This window comes from Macaca nemestrina, chromosome 20 (genome assembly GCF_043159975.1).
Source record: "Macaca nemestrina isolate mMacNem1 chromosome 20, mMacNem.hap1, whole genome shotgun sequence".
In the NCBI taxonomy this organism is placed as follows: domain Eukaryota; kingdom Metazoa; phylum Chordata; class Mammalia; order Primates; family Cercopithecidae; genus Macaca; species Macaca nemestrina.
This window is the reverse complement of record NC_092144.1, coordinates 20,863,789-20,882,640: the sequence shown is the minus strand read 5'-3', so window position 1 is coordinate 20,882,640 and position 18,852 is coordinate 20,863,789. Positions and strand designations below refer to the sequence as shown.

At 39.0% G+C, this 18,852-nt stretch overlaps 1 protein-coding gene and 1 long non-coding RNA gene across 2 annotated transcripts in view; one reads left to right on the top strand and one right to left on the bottom strand.

The window, feature by feature from the left end:
* Positions 1 to 18,852, top strand: part of LOC139360531 (uncharacterized) — a 34,242-nt gene that overhangs the window by 14,870 nt on the left and 520 nt on the right. Inside the window, exon 2 of the long non-coding RNA XR_011617979.1 lies at positions 16,355 to 16,492. This is a non-coding gene — a long non-coding RNA (uncharacterized lncRNA). The remainder of the gene's footprint in view (positions 1 to 16,354; positions 16,493 to 18,852) is intronic.
* The window catches only part of LOC105489683 (zinc finger protein 728), a 33,691-nt gene continuing 16,149 nt past the window's right edge, over positions 1,311 to 18,852 (bottom strand). The window contains exons 3-4 of the mRNA XM_024795349.2: positions 14,999 to 15,094; positions 1,311 to 3,797 (exon numbers count right to left, since the gene is read on the bottom strand). Of these exons, the coding sequence (XP_024651117.2) occupies positions 1,405 to 3,797; positions 14,999 to 15,094 (2,489 nt within the window). The 3' untranslated portion in view covers positions 1,311 to 1,404. The remainder of the gene's footprint in view (positions 3,798 to 14,998; positions 15,095 to 18,852) is intronic.

Genomic DNA, 18,852 nt, shown 5'->3' with positions numbered 1-18,852 from the left:
TGAATTCCATCATTATTCAGTTTCCAAATAAGCTGTCTTTTTATTGGGTGTGAGGGAACAGAGTCTCACTGTCACCTGGGCTGCAGTGCACTGGCAAAAATCTCAGCTTACTGAAACTTCTGGCTCCCAGGTTCAAGTGATTCTCATGCCTCAGCCTCCCACGTAGCTGGGACTACAGGTGTACACCACCATGCTTGGCGCATGTGTATTTCTTTTTAGTAGATATGGGATTCCACCATGTTGGCCAGGCTGGTCTTGAACTCCTGACCTCAGGTGATCTGCCCACCTTGGCATCACAAAGTGTTGACCTTGTGGGTATAAGCCACTGTGTCTGGCCAAAAAAAATCTGTATTTTTAAGATATAAGTATACTTTAAATTTAATTATAACTTCTCAAAATCTACTTCTTTTAAAGTTATAAACAAATAATTTTTCTTTTTACCAACTTTAGTTTTGGATTTATTCCTATATTCAGCAGTCTGATTTAGTGTAATGTCTGAAATTTGAGACAGATATTTCTACTGTGAATTCTCTCATATTGACATAAACTTACTTTTGGATTAAATATTTTTTACTTTTATATATCTGCAAAAATACATTTTAATACGAACTCTTTTGTGTTTTATAATCAGTAGTTTTTGAAAAAATGTTTTTCCAAACTTATTAAACTTGCAGGGTTATTCTTCAATATAAATTCCCTGATGTTGAGCAAAGTTGGAAAAACTACCTCAGGTATTCCTGTAGTACAAAATGTGTACAATAAAATCTGTGATACAAGTAAATATACTACAACCCTCTTTATATTTGTAATGTGTTTCCTCAAAATTAATATTCTTCTGTATTTTAAGGGCTTTTATTTTCTGAAAGATCTAGTGAGAGTAATTGCACTCTTAATGCTTTTATTTAGTATGAACGCTCTGATGTTTAGTAAGATGTGGGAAGATATTAGTGGCATTCACAATTTTTTTTTTCCAGACAGAGTCTCTCTCTGTTGCCCAGGCTAGTATAAATGCTTTCCTTTGCAATAAGTCATGAGCATTGGTTAAATGTTTTGCCACATGGTTTATTCTAGTAGTTTTCTCCAGTATGAGTTATCTTACCTACAATCAAGTGTGATAGCTGTTTAAAGGCTTGCCACATTCTTCACATTTGTAGGGTTTCCCTCCTGTATAAATTCCCTTATGTTCAGTAAGAGTTGAGAACTAATTAAAACGTTTGCCACATGTTTTCACATTTGTAGGGTTTTTCCTCCAGTATGAATTCTTTTATGAGCAGTAAGGTGTGAGGACCAGTTGAAGTCTTTATCACATTCTTCACATTTGTAGGGTTTCTCTCTAGTATGAATTATCTTATGCTCCATAAGGCTTGAGGACTGGTTGAAGCCTTTGCCACAGTCTTCACATTTCTAGTGTTTCTCTCCAGTATGAATTTTCTTATATGTAGTAAGGGTTGAGGACTGTTTAAAAGCCTTGTCACATTCTTCACGTTTGTAAAATTTCCCTCCAGCATGAATTTTCTTATGTTTACTAAAGACTGAGAACCGGCTGAAGGCTTTGCCACATTCTTCACATTTGTAGGGTTTCTCTCCAGTATGAATTACCTTATGTTTAGTAAGGATTGAGAACCTACTAAAGCCTTTGCCACATTCTTTACATTTGTAGGGTTTCTCTCCAGTATGAATTCTCTTATGTTTAGTAAGGATTGAGAAAGTACTAAAGCCTTTGCCACATTCTTCACACTTGTGGGGTTTCTCTCCAGTATGAATTTTTTTATGATAACTAAGGGTTGAGGACCACTTATAGGCTTTGCCACATTCTTCACATTTGTAGAGTTTCTCTCCAGTATGAATTACCTTATGTTTAGTAAGGATTGAGAACCTACTAAAGCTTTTGCCACATTCTTCACATTTGTAGGGTTTCTCTTCAGTATGAATTTTCTCATGCGTCATAAGGGTTGAGGACTGTTTAAAAGTTTTGCCACATTCTTCACATTTGTAGAATTTCTCTCCAGCATGAGTTTCTTTATGTTTACTAAAGACTGAGAGCCAGCTGAAGGCTTTGCCACATTCTTCACATTTGTAGGGTTTCTCTCCAGTATGAATTACCTTATGTTTAGTAAGGACTGAGAACGTACTAAAGCCTTTGCCACATTCTTCACATTTATAGGGTTTCTCTCTAGTATGAATTTTCTTATGATAACTAAGGGTTGAGCGCCACTTATAGGCTTTGCCACATTCTTCACATTTGTAGAGTTTCTCTCCAGTATGAATTACCTTATGTTTAGTAAGGACTGAGAACGTACTAAAGCCTTTGCCACATTCTTCACATTTATAGGGTTTCTCTCCAGTATGAATTTTCTTATGATAACTAAGGTTTGAGAACCACTTAAAGGTTTTGCCACATTCTTCACATTTGTAGGGTTTCTCTCCAGCATGAATTCTTTGGTGTTTAGTAAGGCTAGAGGACCAGCCAAAGGCTTTGCCACATTCTTCACATTTGTAGGGTTTATCTCCAGTATGAATTACCTTATGTTTAGTAAGGACTGAGAACTTACTAAAGGCTTTGCCACATTCTTTACATTTGTAGGGTTTCTGTCCAGCATGAATTCTCTGGTGGTTAGCAAGGCTTGAGGACCAGCCGAAGGCTTTGCCACATTCTTCACATTTGTAGGGTTTCTCTCCAGTATGAATTACCTTATGCTTAGTAAGGACTGAGACCTTACTAAAGGTTTTGCCACATTCTTCACATTTGTAGGGTTTCTCTCCAGTATGAATTTTCTTATGTTTGGTAAGGATTGAGGACCACTTAAAGGCTTTGCCGCATTCTTCACATTTGTAGAGTTTCTCTCCAGTATGAATTACCTTATGTTTAGTAAGGACTGAGAACGTACTAAAGCCTTTGCCACATTCTTCACATTTGTAGGGTTTCTGTCCAGTATGAATTTTCTTATGATAACTAAGGGTTGAGCGCCACTTATAGGCTTTGCCACATTCTTCACATTTGTAGAGTTTCTCTCCAGTATGAATTACCTTATGTTTAGTAAGGACTGAGAATGTACTAAAGCCTTTGCCACATTCTTCACATTTGTAGGGTTTCTCTCCAGTATGAATTTTCTTATGATAACTAAGGTTTGAGTACCACTTAAAGGCTTTGCCACATTCTTCACATTTGTAGGGTTTCTCTCCAGCATGAATTCTCTTGTGTTTAGTAAGGCTTGAGGACCAGCTGAAGGCTTTGCCATGTTCTTCACATTTGTAGGGTTTCTCTCCAGTATGAATTACCTTATGTTTAGTAAGGACTGAGAAATTACTAAAGGCTTTGCCACATTCTTTACATTTGTTGAGTTTCTTTCCAGTATGAATTCTCTTATGATAAGTAAGGGTTGAGGACCGGTTAAAGGCTTTGCCATCTTCTTCACATTTGTAGGAATTCTCTCTACTGTAAATTCTTTTATGGTGAGATAGGTGTGAACGCATGCAAAATGATCTGACATATTCTTTACATTTCAAAAGTTTCTTTCCAGTATGCCTTACCTTACGTCTGTTTGAATTTGAACATTTATGAAAGACATTTGCATATTTGCCACATTGAAATACTTTGCTCTGTGTAGTTGTCAAACTATGGTTAAGCTGATTATAACCTTCTTTGTGCACCTTACACTCATCCACATTGGTACAACCAATTTTTAACTGTAAATTCTCAGGTCCACATTTTTCATATCTTCTCAATGTAACTTTTTGGAAAGAATCTTCTACGCCCTGCTCTGGCCAAAGGTCTTGAGCAAAATGAGAACATATAACTGAAAAGAAATAAAAATAACAAATTAGTCCACTTATTAGACTCAGGTAAATATAGTTTCCAAATGTAACCTACAAAATTATTCAAACTACATAAGCAAGATGACATTGCAATATGACACAGGCCCTAAGTCTTCATAGACATAGAAATGTAATAAAAACACACAGACCAAAATACATATGTGGATAATTTATACATGAGTTAAGTGCATGCAGTGCCTGAATTAAGACCAATGCAAAGAGCCACATAGAAAAAAAGAAAAGTTTGTTAAATTTACCCAATACAACTCTTTCTACTCCTCAATATTACCTAGTCCCTTCAGAAGTAAATTGTCAACTTCTGTATGTACTTTTTTTTTTTTTTTTTAAGGAAAGTAAAATATTGACACATATGATTTAATTTTTATCTTCTACAACCCTTTCCACACACTGGTTCTGTCTCTCACGACAAAAAGGGCTGATAGATACAGTGGTATACTTTGAAATGACAGTTTGAGTCTGCTGAGACCAAAGGTAAATGCACTGCAGCAGAGCACTGCAGTGCTGCAGAGAGAGAACAGTGTACCAAGTGACTACTTTTCAGAAGAAACAAAAATAATCTCTTTTAACTAAAACCAAACACAAAATTTCAGACAAGACAAATCTCAAGGAGATGTTTGAGAGACCCACATAATCTCTAGCCAAGATGACTGTTTTCTGACTATGCCAGGACAAAGCTACATTATAAATTATGTGACAGGTAGCCTTTTTAAATGTCCAAATCTCAGAGATTACAATCTATACAAAATAGGGTAATATAATCTCATCAAAAATATTATAAAATTTTCAGAAAGAAACCATTAAAAATGTATACACTAATTTTAAAAACTGAATAACATTCAATGAGTGAAATAGGAACACAGAAGAGTATAGAAAATCAGAAAAATGAGGATAAGAACAAAAATAACCAGTGAGTTGTCAACAAAAGATTTGCAGGCCAGAAGAGAACTGTGTGATATAGTCAAAGTCCAAAAAAGAAAAAGAAAAAAAATAGCTATCAAGTGAGAATAATGCCATCAGCAAATCGGTACTGCCTAATAGGAAAAAACAAACAACAACAACAAAAACTTTCAAAATAACTAAATTCTTAAGAAGTATCTTGGCACTGCATATGTCTTCCATACAAAAGATGCTGAAAGCAGTTCTTACCGGTGAAAATAACAATGTAAGAAAACAACACCTAATCATATAAAAATACATTATTTTCTAGGAAAGATATGCACATACAAAAAACTGAATTTCTAGCATTATTCTAATGGTGCAGAAAACATTTTTAATTATTCTCTAACATTTGAGAGATAAAAGCATAGGAATTATTATAAACATCTGTAAATGTATATACAACATAAACAGATAAACTTAGCAACATCAGTGACAAATTTGAGGTCAGACATAATAAGGAAGAATTTTTTATGCAACTGAAGCTAATTTTTCACCTGATTAAAATATACTGTTTTAGTTTTAGAGGTTTTATGTAATCCCAACGGTATCATACACAAAAAAAAAATTTAGAGGTTTTATGTAATCCCAACGGTATCATATACAAAAGAAAAATAAGAAAGTGAAAGTATATCAATGCAAAAATCAGAAAGAAACAAAGGAAGACAGAAAGAGAAAATGAGGGACAAGATGCAAGAATCAAATAGAATAGGTAATAAAATAAAAGTAACTCCTTCACTTTCAGAAAATTATTTAAATATATGGAAAATTAACTTTCAAATCAACAGATTTTTAATAGATTTATTAACATTTTTTCTTTTGAGACAAAGTTTTACTCTTGTCGCCCAGGCTGGAGTGCAATGACACTATCTCAGCTCACTATAACCTCTGCCTCTGAGGTTCAAGCAATTCTCCTGCCTCAGACTCCTGAGTAGCTGGGATAACAAAAGTCCACCAACACGCCCAGCTAATTTTTGTATTCTTAGTAGAGACGGGGTTCCACAGTGTTGACCAGGCTGGTCTGGAACCCCTGGCCTCAGGTGATCCACCCGCCTTGGCCTCCCAAAGTGCTAGGATTACAGGCATAAGCCACCATGCCCAGGCTATTAAAAACTTTTAAATACCAAGATCCAACTTGCCTTTCGACAAGAGTCAGTTGAAATCTAATGTTAAAAAGACTCAAAGTGGAAGGTGGAAGTAGACATTTCATGCAAATGTTAATCAAGTGAGAGCAGAAGAGGTCAAAATAATATTACATGAGCTAAATTTTAAGTCAAAGACTCATATTTCATAAAATGCACTTGACAGTGAAACTCCAAAAAGACAAAGAAAGATATTAACAATAGTAGGTTCACTGGGAACCTGTGAAAACTTTGAATATGTGTGTGTGTGTGAGTGTGTGTGTGTCATACATTAGGATTACAAATACATAAAGCAAATACTGACAGAAGAAACACAAGGAAAGCAATATAATTATAGCAGGATATTATTATACCACACTTTCTGTAATAAAAATCAAAATAGAGGAGGCTGGCAAGATGGCCGAATAGGAACAGCTCTGGTCTGCAGCTCCCAGCGCGATCGACACAGAAGGTGCGTGATTTCTGCATTTCCAACTGAGGTACCCGGTTCATCTCATTCGGACTGGTTGAACAGTGGGTGCAGCTCACTGAGTACGAGCCAAAGCAGGGTGGCATGTCGCCTCACCTGGGAAGTGCAAGGGGTCGGGGAACTCCCTCTCCTAGCCAAAGGAAGGGTTTAGGGACTGTATCATGAAGCACAGTGCTCTCCAACCCAGATACTATGCTTTTCCCATGGGTCTTCGTAACCTGCAGACCAGGAGATTCCCTCTGTTGCCTATGACACCAGGGCCCTGGGTTTCAAGCACAAAACTGGGTGGCCATTTGGGCAGACACCAAAGTACCTGTAGGAGATTTTTTTTTTCCCATGCCCCAGTAGCACCCAGAAGGCCAGTGAGGCAGAACTGTTCACTCCCCTGGAAAGAAGGCTGAAGCCAGGGAGCCAAGAGGTCAGGCTCGGCGGATCCCACACTCATGGAGCCCAGCAAGCTATGACCCACTGGTTTGAAATTCTGGCTGCAAGCACAGCAAACAAAAAAATCAATGAATCCAGGAGCTGGTTTTTTGAAAGGATCAACAAAATAGATAGACTGCTAGCCAGTCTAATAAAGAAGAAAGGAGAGAAGAATCAAATAGATGCAATCAAAAATAATAAAGGGGCCATCACCACTGATTCCACAGAAATAAAAACTACCATCAGAGAATAAACCTATCTACACAAATAAACTAGAAAATCTAGAAGAAATGAATAAATTCCTGGACACATACACCCTCCCAAGTCTAACTCAGGAAGAAGTCAAATCCCTGAATAGATCAATAACAAGTTCTGAAATTGAGGCAGTAATGATGAGCCTACCAACCAAAAATGTCCAGGACCCGATGAATTCACAGCCTATGTATGAGAGGTACAAAGAAGAGCTGATTCTATTATTTCTGAAACTATTCTCAACAACAGAAAAAGAGGGATTCCTCCCTAACTCATTTTATGCGGCCAGCATAATCTTGATACCAAAACCTAGCAGAGACAACAAAAAAAGAAAATTTCAGGTCCATATCCCTGATGAATATGGATGCAAAAATCCTCAATAAAATACTGGCAAATCGAATCCAGCAGCACATCAAAAAGCTTATCTACCGTGATCAAGTCAGCTTCATCCCTGGGATGCAAGGCTGGTTCAACATACACAAATCAATAAACATAATTGATCACATAAACAGAACCAATGACAAAAACCACATGATCATCTCAATAGAGGCAGAAAAGGCCTTCGACAAAATTCAACAGCCTTCATACTAAAAACTCGCAATAAACTAGGTATAGATGGAACATATCTCAAAATAATAAGAGCTATTTATGGCAACCCCCCAGACAATATCATACTGAATGGGGAAAAACTGGAAGCATTCCCTTTGAAAACTGGCACAAGACAAGGATGGCCTCTCTTACCACTCTTATTCAACATAGTATTGGAAGTTCTGGTGACAGCAATCAGGCAAGAAAAAGAAATAAAGGATATTCAAATAGGAAAAGAGGAAGTCAAATTGTCTCTATTTGCAGATGACATGATTGTATATTTAGAAAACCCCATTGTCTCAGTCCAAAATCTCTCTAAGCAGACAAGCAACTTCAGCAAAGTCGCAGAATACAAAATCAATGTGCAAAAATCACAAGCATCCTTATACACCAATAATAGAGAGCCAAATCATGAGTGAACGCCCATTCACAATTGCTACAAAGAAAATAAAATACCTAGGAATACAGTTTACCAGGGATGTGAAGGACCTCTTCAAGGAGAACTACAAACCACTGCTCAAGAAAATAAGAGAGCCGGGCGTGGTGGCTCACGCCTGTAATCCCAGCACTTTGGGAGGCCGAGGCGGGCGGATCACAAGGTCAGGAGATCGAGACCACGGTGAAACCCCGTCTCTACTAAAAATACAAAAAATTAGCCGGGCGCGGTGGCGGGCACCTGTAGTCCCAGCTACTCGGGAGGCTGGGGAAGGAGAATGGCGTGAACCCAGGAGGCGGAGCTTGCAGTGAGCCAGGATCGTGCCACTGCACTCCAGCTTGGGCAACAGAGCAAGACTCCGTCTCAAAAAAAAAAAAAAAAAAAAAAAAAAAAAAAAAAAAAAAAAAGAAAATAAGAGAAGCCAGGCACAGTGGCTCCCGCCTCTAATCCCAGCACTTTGGGAGGTCGAGGCGGGCAGATCAGGAGGTCAAGAGATCAAGATCATCCTGGCTAACATGGTGAAACCCCGTCTCTACTAAAAATATAAAAAATTAGCTGGGTGTGGTGGCGGGCACCTGTAGTCCCAGCTATTCAGAGGCTGAGGCAGGAGAATGGCATGAACCCAGGAGGAGGAGCTTGCAGTGGGCAGAGATTCTGCCACCACACTCCAGCCTGGGTGACAGAGCAAGACTCTGTCGAAAGAAAGAAAAGAAAGAAGAAAGAAGGAAAGAAAGAAAGAAAGAAAGAAAGAAAGAAAGAAAGAAAGAAAGAAAGAAAGAAAGAAAGAAAGAAAGAAAGAAAGAAGGAAGGAAAGAAGGAAAGAAGGAAAGAAGGAAAGAAGGAAAGAAGGAAAGAAGGAAAGAAGGAAAGAGAGAAAGAGAGAAAGAAAGAAAAAGAAAGAGAAAGAAAGAAAAGAAAGAAAAGAAAGAAAGAAAGAAAGAAAGAAAGAAAGAAAGAAAGAAAGAAAGAAAGAAAGAAAGAAAGAAAGAAAGAAAGAAAGAAAGAGAGAGAGAAAAGAAGAGAGGACACAAAAAATGGAAGAACATTCCATGGCTGGGCGCAGTGGCTCATGCCTGTAATCCCAGCACTTTGGGAGGCCGAGACGGATGGATCACGAGGTCAGGAGATTGAGATCATCCTGGCTAACACTGTGAAACACTGTCTCTACTAAAAATACAAAAAATTAGCAGGGCCTGGAGGCGGGCGCCTGGAGTCCCAGCTACTTGGGAGGCTGAGGCAGGAGAATGGCGCAAACCTGAGGCAGGAGAATGGCGCAAACCTGGGAGGTGGAGCTTGCAGCGAGCTTCGATTGTGTCACTGCACTTCAGCCTGGGCGACAGGGCAAGACTCTGTCTAAAAAAAAAAACAAAAAAAAGAGAAAGGAAGAACATTCCATGCTCATGCATAGAAAGAATCAATATTGTGAAAATGGCCATACTGCCCAAAGTAATTTATAGATTCAATGCTATCCCCATCAAGCTACCATTGACTTTTTTCACAGAATTAGAAAAAACTAATTTAAATTTCTTATGGAACCAAAAAAAAAAAAAAAAAAAAAAAACCCTCATATAGCCAAGACAATCCTAAGCAAAAAGAACAAAGCTGGAGGCATCATGCTACCTGATTTCAAACTATACTACAAGTCTACAGTAACAAAAACAGTAAGGTACTGGTATCAAAACATATATATAGACCAATGGAATGAACAGAGGCCTCAGAAATAACACCACACATCTACAACCATCTGATCTTTGAGAAAACTGACTAAAACAAGCAATGGGGAAAGGATTCCCTATTTAATAAATGGTGTTGAAAAAACTGGCTAGCCATATGCAGAAAACTGAAACTAGACTCCTTCCTTACACTTTATACAAAAATTAAGATGGATGAAAGACTTAAATGTTCCATATCAAACCATAAAAACCCTAGAAGAAAACCTAGACAATACTCTTCAGAACACAGGCATGGGCAAAGACTTCATGACTAAAACACCAAAAACAATGGCAACAAAAGCCAAAATTGACAAATGGAACCTAATTAAACTAAAGAACTTCTGCATACCAAAGGAAACTATTCTCAGAGTGAACAGGCAACCTACGGAATGGGAGAAAAATTTTGCAATCTATCCAATCTGGCAAAGGGCTAATACCAGGATCTACAAAGAACTTAAACAAATTTACAAGTGGGCAAAGGATATAGACACTTCTCAAAAAGACATTTACATGGCCAACAAACATATGAAAAAAAACACATCATCACTGGTCACTGGAGAAATGCAAATCGAAACCAAAATGAGATACGATCCCATGCCAGTTAGAATGGCGATCATTAATAAGTCAGGAAACAACAGATGCTGGAGAAGATGTGGAGAAGTAGAAAAGTTTTTACACTGCAGGTTGGAGTGTAAATTAGTTCAGCCATTGTGGAAGACAATGTGTTGATTCCTCAAGGATCTAGAACTAGAAATACCAGTTGACCCAGCAATTCCATTACTGGTTATATACCCAAAAGATAATAAATCATTCTACTATAAAGGCACATGAACACGTATGTTTATTGCAGCACTATTCACAATAGCAAAGACTTGGAACCAACCCAAATGCCCATCAGTAATATACTGGATAAAGAAAATGTGGCACATATACACCACGGAATACTACGCAGCCATTAAAAAAAATGAGTTCATGTCCTTTGCAGGGACATAGATGAAGCTGAAAGCCATCATTCTCAGCAAACTAACACAAGAACAGAAAACCAAACACAGCATGTTCTCACTCATAAGTGGGAGTTGAACAATGAGAACACAGGTACACAGGAAGGGGAACATCACACACGGGGGTCTGTCGGGGGGTGGGGGGCTAGGGAAGGGATAACATTAGGAGAAATACCTAAAGTAGATAATGAGTTGATGAGTGCAGCAAACCTCCATGGCACGTGCATACCTAAGTAACAAGCCTGCATGTTCTGCACATGTACCCCAGAATTTAAATTATAATTAAAAAAACAAAACAGAATATTAATAAGGAAACAGACTACATAAAGGAGGCATAAAACAACTATTTCTGACAGAGGTATAGAGAGCACTCCTCAACATCAGGATACACACCCTTCTTAATAGCTCATACAATATATTTCTTGATAGATCACATCTTGGGCCAAAAAAGAAGTCTTACCAAATTTTTTAAAACAAATTTTATGAATTATTTTCTATGACTAAACTCGATTGCAAGTATACAACAAAAATAGAAAACAACTGAAAACAAAAAAATAGGCCAGGCACAGTGGTTCACACCTGTAATCCCAGCACCTTGGAAGGCCAGGGTGGGAGAATCACAAGGTCAGGAGATCAAGACCATTCTGGCCAACATGGGTGAAACCCTGTCTCTACTAAAATACAAAAAACTAACGAGGTTTGGTGGCACACACCTGTAGTCCCAGCTACTAGGGAGGCTGAGGCAGGTGAATCACTTGAACTCAAGAGGTGGAGTTGCAATGAGCTGAGATCATGCCACTGCACTTCAGCCTGGTGATAGAGCAAGACTCCATCTCAAAAAGACAAAAACAAACAAACAAACAAACTATATGTGTGTGTATATATATGAATTTAACAAAACACTCGAGCATGCTCTTATGTAAAGGTTGTAATGTTAATATTGTAAAGATGTTCATCCTGCTTAATGTAATCTACAAATTTAATGAAATGTTTTTCAAATTTCTCATTGCATTTTTGAAAAAATAGAAATAGCAACCCTAAGTGTATATAGAATCTCAAGACAATAGAGTTCCCAACAATCTTAAAATAATAATAATAATAAAGCAATATTGCAGGCATTAAAGTTCCTGATTTCAAAAGACATTCCAAGCTGCAGAATTAAAACAATCTGGTATAAGTATAAGGAAGAAAAATTAGACTAATAAAATAGAATGCAACACTTACATATACTTTAACATGGTCATATGAGAAGTCATTTACAGAGCAATAATTATTACTGTAAGCTAATAGGTAAAGGCAATGCAAATTTCTATTGCCAAATCATTCAGTAAATATAATCTGAAATATAAAAATACTGGAATATCACTCAGTTTTCAAAAAGCAGAAAATATTCTACCAATTATAAAGATAAATCTTGATAACATTATGCAAAATGAAATGACTCAGCCACAAAAAGACAAAGATTGTATGAGACAGACAGATATAAAGCATTTACACACTTAGAAACAGATAAAAATAAAAAGGTCTCCTATTTGCTTAACCCGTAACAGCAAGAAAGTTTGTCAGTCATCTGTGACAAAAATGTCTTAATGAGAGAACCAGGCATCATGGTTAACATCTGTAATGACAGCTACATAGTACAGTAAGGTTGGAGAATGGCTTCAGGCCAAAATTTTACGACCAATCTGGGTTATGTAGTGAGACGCCATCTCAAAAATAAGTGCCTTTAAGAGAGCTTTGAGATCCAGGGAGAGAATTGTGAAACTTTGCCGAGCCCAAGGTCGAGGAGCACCCTTTTCAGAAGGCAAGCTTTCATTCAGGTGGCAAACTACAGGATCCCTGCTCTTGACTACAGACACAGAAAATGTCCCACCCAACTTGGTCCCACTGAGAATTTTGAACTTACTGTGTAATCATCCCAAACTCCTCCCAGCCACAGTTTGTGAGAGGTCTTAGTCTTCCAGAAGCCCGGAGAGAGATACCAATTTAGACCCATGCTGGCAGGCTGGCAGACCTTGGTCCTTACTGTGGTCCTAATAGCAGTTCCAGCTTCCTAAGTCACAGTTCATGGCCACTTCTGCCCATGTAGAAAGCCACAGTGACCTCAGAAATCCTCTCTGGTACTCAGTACAAGCCATACTAATCCACATCCTAATACAAAGCCCACCATATGCAGACCTAACTGTAGAACCTGCCCTAGCATCTATCCTACTGAGCAAAGTCCTGAAGGATATTTACTCTGTCCAAAAATAAAATGAGAATTACAATTACCCAAGCCCCTTCCAATAAGCCAACCCTAGTCCAGAGCCAGCAGCCTTGTGACCAAGCTACAACCCCACTCAACTACAAACCCAGAGGGCATTCTGTCACCCTAGGGGCCCAACAAAAGACTTTTACCCTCTGAAACCTTAAACTTGAAGTTTACAAAAACTTTAAGAGGTGTTTGCTCCTTCAAATTCAGACACCAATGCAAAAGTATATTGTGCCCATTGTCAATGCCTCCATTTTAACACAGCACTTGATGTGGAAGAAAAATTAGTCAAAAAAATTTTAAAGTCACTGAAATTGAAGACAAATAAGTAAAATGTTGCTGTTTGTAGATCTTGCAATGTCCTCTATAAAAAACCATAAACAGTACATTAAAACCTTTTGAAACCAATAAGTACACTCCATAAATTAGCAAAATATAAAATTAACATACAAGTATAAGTTATGATTCCATACACTTAAACTATCTGATAAAAGAGGAAGAAAACAATCTTATTTACAATCACACTAAAATAATAAATATCTGAGAACAAATTTAACTGACAAGCTGAAAAAGTTTTCAAGTGAAAGACTTATCAATGAAAAATAATGAGAACACAAATAAATTTAAATATATTTTATGTCTATCAATTCAAAGAATAAATGTTAAAATGCCATTTTATCCAAAGTGCTCTCTAGATTCAGTGAACTCTCTATCAATATTCCAGTGTTTTTTTTTCACAGTAATGAAAAATACAATCATAAAATTTACATGAAACCACAAGATACCGCCGGGCGCGGTGGCTCACGCCTGTAATCCCAGCACTTTGGGAGGCCGAGGCGGGCGGATCACAAGGTCAGGAGATCGAGACCACGGTGAAACCCCGTCTCTACTAAAAATACAAAAAAAATTAGCCGGGCGCGGTTGTGGGCACCTGTAGTCCCAGCTACTCGGGAGGCTGAGGCAGGAGAATGGCGTGAACCTGGGAGGCGGAGCTTGCAGTGAGCCGAGATCGCGCCACTGCACTCCAGCCTGGGCGACAGAGCGAGACTCCGTCTCAAAAAAAAAAAAAAAAAAAAAAAAAAAAAAAGTAAAGAAACCACAAGAAACTGTGAATAGCCAAAGCAATCTTGAAGAAAAAGAAAAAAGCAGGACATCATACTTTAAAATTTCAAACTATATTTCAAGACTATAGTAATAAAAACAGAATGAAATGTGCAGAAAAATGAACCAAAAAAACTCAATGATACAGAAACCACTAGTCTCACACATTTCAGAAATGATGGAAAAAGAGAATGTAAAAGATAGTTTAACATGGAGTATCTTAAAATTATGCAGATATCTGTGTGTCCACAAAAACAAACAAACAAAAAGTCAGAATGTTCACTCTCTTGTATGCCATGAACAGTACTTTAGCTGTCACTGTAAACTTGAAGGAAGATTACGGAAGTGAAAGAAGAAATCTTAGTGGCCGGGCGCGGTGGCTCAAGCCTGTAATCCCAGCACTTTGGGAGGCCGAGGCGGGCGGATCACAAGGTCAGGAGATCGAGACCACAGTGAAACCCCGTCTCTACTAAAAATACAAAAAATTAGCCGGGTGCGGTGGCGGGCGCCTGTAGTCCCAGCTACTCAGGAGGCTGAGGCAGGAGAATGGCGGGAACCCGGGAGGCGGAGCTTGCAGTGAGCCGAGATCGCGCCACTGCACTCCAGCCTGGGCAACAGCGTGAGACTCCGTCTCAAAAAAAAAAAAAAAAAAAAGAAGAAATCTTAGAAATTTTAAAAGCATAAGACAGAAGATGCCCGTGTGTGAGAGAAAATTAAAAAATAAAAATAAAAATAAGGCTTTCCAGAAACTACTTCTTTCGGAGCACAGCTTCCAGAATCACTTTAAGGACTGGCTTCCTCCTTGACTTTGGACCTCTCATCCATGTTGTCTGTATTCACTCTCACCTACCTGGGGGTTCTTCCACCATCTCATGTCTCTTCATATTCCAGGGCTCTTTTCCTTGCTCCAGAAAAATGATGAGGTCTGGCTTAAAGGCAGCAATACCTGTTTTATTAAAAATGAACAACATGCGTCTTGCTCATATTCTCCAATTACCGACTTAGTAATGTGCTCAGTAAAGAGGATGTAATAGAATATTCTAATACATTTATCCCAAAATACTAAATTATAACATGTTGGGAAAAAGGCTTATGGAGTGCCTGCATAAACTGGCCATAAAAATATGGGACAATAAGTTGTGGAAAGTTACAGGAGGTCTCTGAGGAGGAAAGCCTCCTTATTACCATCACGTTCCCATGACCAGAGCTTGACCTGCTCCCTTATTTATAAACACTGTGCTCAAGGAGAAAGATACTCCTTTGAAGCATTGGAATGTGGCCAGATATGCTGGCTCCCAGTTAGGCCCACTCCCCACAGCTGCTCTCTGATAAGTTAAAGAATAAATCAGTAGTTAAGTTTATGCTGCTTCAGCACAAAGAAAATGTACCCAAACTACCACTACTCTAGGTGTATGACACACCACCTCCCTTTCACCGTTTCACCCCTTCTCATTCCTTCATCCCCACCACACTTTATGTACCCTACAGGTGGTGTTAAGGCTGGTCCCCAACAATAACAGAAATTTCTAAATATTTAGAAAGCACTCTAATTTTGCAGGTTCTTAATTTTATCACCTGGTACTACTGAATTAAAACTTGGGGGTTGCCAGCAAACTTTTGAAATTACCATTAATCTAAAGTGAAGGACACAGATCAGCTCAAAAATGTGGTAAGTTCAGGTCAAGATGAAACATCTTGAAATTTTTTTTCTATATGGAAAAATCCCTATGATTTTCTTGAAAACAAAAATCTGAAAGCATAAATTACCAAAAAGAAATTATACAAAAAAGAAATGATGTTGGGAGCTGAAAGCCTGAGGGTCGTGACCCACTCAGCATTCCACTGGAGGCTATATGATCAAACAGCAAACTGTTTATCATGAATGCAAAATGTGGGCAAACTCGCTTCTGCTCCTGCCACCAGAAGGTACACTGAGGGCAGTCACTCCCTGGTGCCATGTTTCTTGAGGTTATCTACTGTAACATCTGGAGACTACTGTTCAAAGAATGCAGTCGTGCAGTCCTGCACTGAGTCAAGCAGCTGACCACAACCTCCCCCTTCTCCCTATCTCCTTGATTCAATAAATACAAAGGGCTATAGAGGCTCAGGGCCCTTATTACTAGAAGCAAAGAGTCCCCTGACTCCTTCTTCCAAATATACTCTTTTGTCTTTGTCTTTATTCCCACATTCATCCCCCTTTGTTCAGTCCAATAAGGTCCGCAGCAAAGCGGCATCCACACACAGGGACTTTGAGGACACTAATGAAGAAAGTCTGCTGGAGCAGAAGTGAAATTGACCAGATGAACGGGGACCCTGAGACAAAATTGCCAGAAGTGGATATAAGGTCAGTGCTCTAAAGAAATACTGGGAATGGGAACTTTCTGAATCAAGGTAACATGAGCAGAATTTGTCTATTGAAGAAACACATTATGTGCAGTTGCTTAAAGTTCTGTTGAAACAGTCTGGAGCTCAAGTTAATTCACAGACATTAACTAAGCTTCTGAAGGAGGTTATTACGTATAACTTATGGTTTCTGCAGGCAGGCACTCTCAATGTGGAAAATTGGGACAGAGTAGGAGACGGATTGAAATGGGTTCATCAAAAAGGCCTTAAAGTAGACCCTTCTGTTCTTTTCTGCTTGGGGTTTGGTTTGCACAGTCCTACTGCTGCTGTCTCCTTCTTATTCTGTCAGACAACAAGAGTCAGGTTCTGAGTCTCAAGAATTAAAAAGATAATTTGTTCCTCCGACAATGCCTACTGAAAATAATGAGCAAAAGAAAGGGGAGAATTGGCCACTTGCTAAGCAGGAGAAAGGAGAGGAGAATTGGCCTTTGCCACCCCCTGCAATAACAGAAGTAGAAACCCCCATACAAGATAATTTTGCATGCTGCTGCTGTGGCTGGGGAGCCTTTAGGACCTTGTGCTTTTCCTATTACTGTGAGGCCTGATCCGAACAATCCACAACATCTTTTACATGAGCACACTCCTGTACAGTTTAAATTACTAAAAGAATTAAAAGTTAGTGTGGTTAATACTAGAGTGCAAACCCCATTCACTACAGGGCTGTTAGAATCAGTGTTCAGAGCCATGCACCTCCCACCCTTTCATATAAAACATTTGGCTTGCACTTGCTTATCCACCAGGGCACACCTGACATGGAGTTTAAATTGGCAAGAAATGTGTGCAGATCAGGCAAGGTAGAACCACGCCACTGGTCAAGGAAACATTACAGAGGAAATGATGACAGGCAGTGGCCCATTTTCAGATCTGGTGCAACAATTAACATTCCCAGAGGCTGCTTACCACGGGTCTGCCTTAGCCGCCAAGCATGCTTGCAGAACAATACCTGAAGAGGGAGTTCCAGTGCAGTCTTTCTACATATCATGCAGGGATCATGAGAGCCTTATGCACAATTTATCGCATGGTTGCTAGAGGCAGTGTGGCATCAGATCCCTCATGTCCCTGCTCCAGAAATACTTACTATAATTCTAACCTATGAAAACACAAATGCAGATTGCAAGTGAGCAGTGGCTCCTGTGAGATTCACAAAAAGCTTGGGGAATTACCTTAAAGCTTGTCAGAATGTAGAAATTGAATTTCATTGTTCCACAATGTTAGCACAAGTAATGGCTAGTTTAGTAGTGGACAGATCTAAAAGGAGCCAAGGGTCAAACCCTAAAGTGGAAAAATGTTATAATTGTGGAAAAACTGGACATTTCAAAAAGGGATGTCACCAGATCCCAGGACAGAAAGGACCTTACAATGCAGTGCCCCCAACCCTGAGCAGAAAAAACACCAGGACTCTGTCCTCACTGTAACAAAGGGAATCACTGGGCTGCAACAGTGGAAATCATTGGGTTAATCAGTGCCACTCAAAATTTCATCATAATGACAACCCCCTGTCAGGAAACGAGAAGGGGCCCTGGACCCAGGCCCCTCAAACAATGAAGGCATTCCCATTTCAGACCACAACCCCATTTAAAGGGTTGGTCCCAGGAGAAACATTGATTTCCTCTCCCCAGGAACACCAGGAAGTACTGGATTAGATCTCCCAGTCAGAGAAAGAATTACATTAGTTGCAGGAGACAAACCTACCAAAGTACCCACTGTCACTTTGGGGACCTTTACAAGCAGGACACATGGGACTAATTTTAGGCAATAGCTGCCTTAACTTGCAAGGCATCACTGTAGTCCCAGGAGTAGTTGACTCTGATTATGAAGGAGAAATTCAAGTAGTTTTAATGTCACAAGATCTTTGGGTTTTTGAACCAGGGGAATATATAGTGTAATTATTGCTTATGTCCTGTAAATTACACCCTTCTCCACAAAAGGAGAAATGAGGAAATAAAGGGTTTGGGAGCACAACTACATGAGAAATCCATCTATCACAACCCATAGTCTCTAATAGACCCAGCTGTGTAGTGCAAATTAAAGGAAAGAAATTTTATGGGCTTATTGAAACAGGAGCTGATGTGTCAGTAATATCCGGTAAAAATTAGCCCCAATTTTGGCCCATTTTGGGTCGCATCCCTGGGCTATGGATTCCTGTTAATCTGTCCGAGTCTTGGGCTGCCACCCCTTCTTTGCACTTCATGAAACTTCTTCTAACTCAACTTACTCATCGTGTCCATAGAGCCTTAGGCATGATAATTTTTGCTATTGTTTCCTTGGTCACACTAATAACTTCTGTTGTGATGTCCTCTG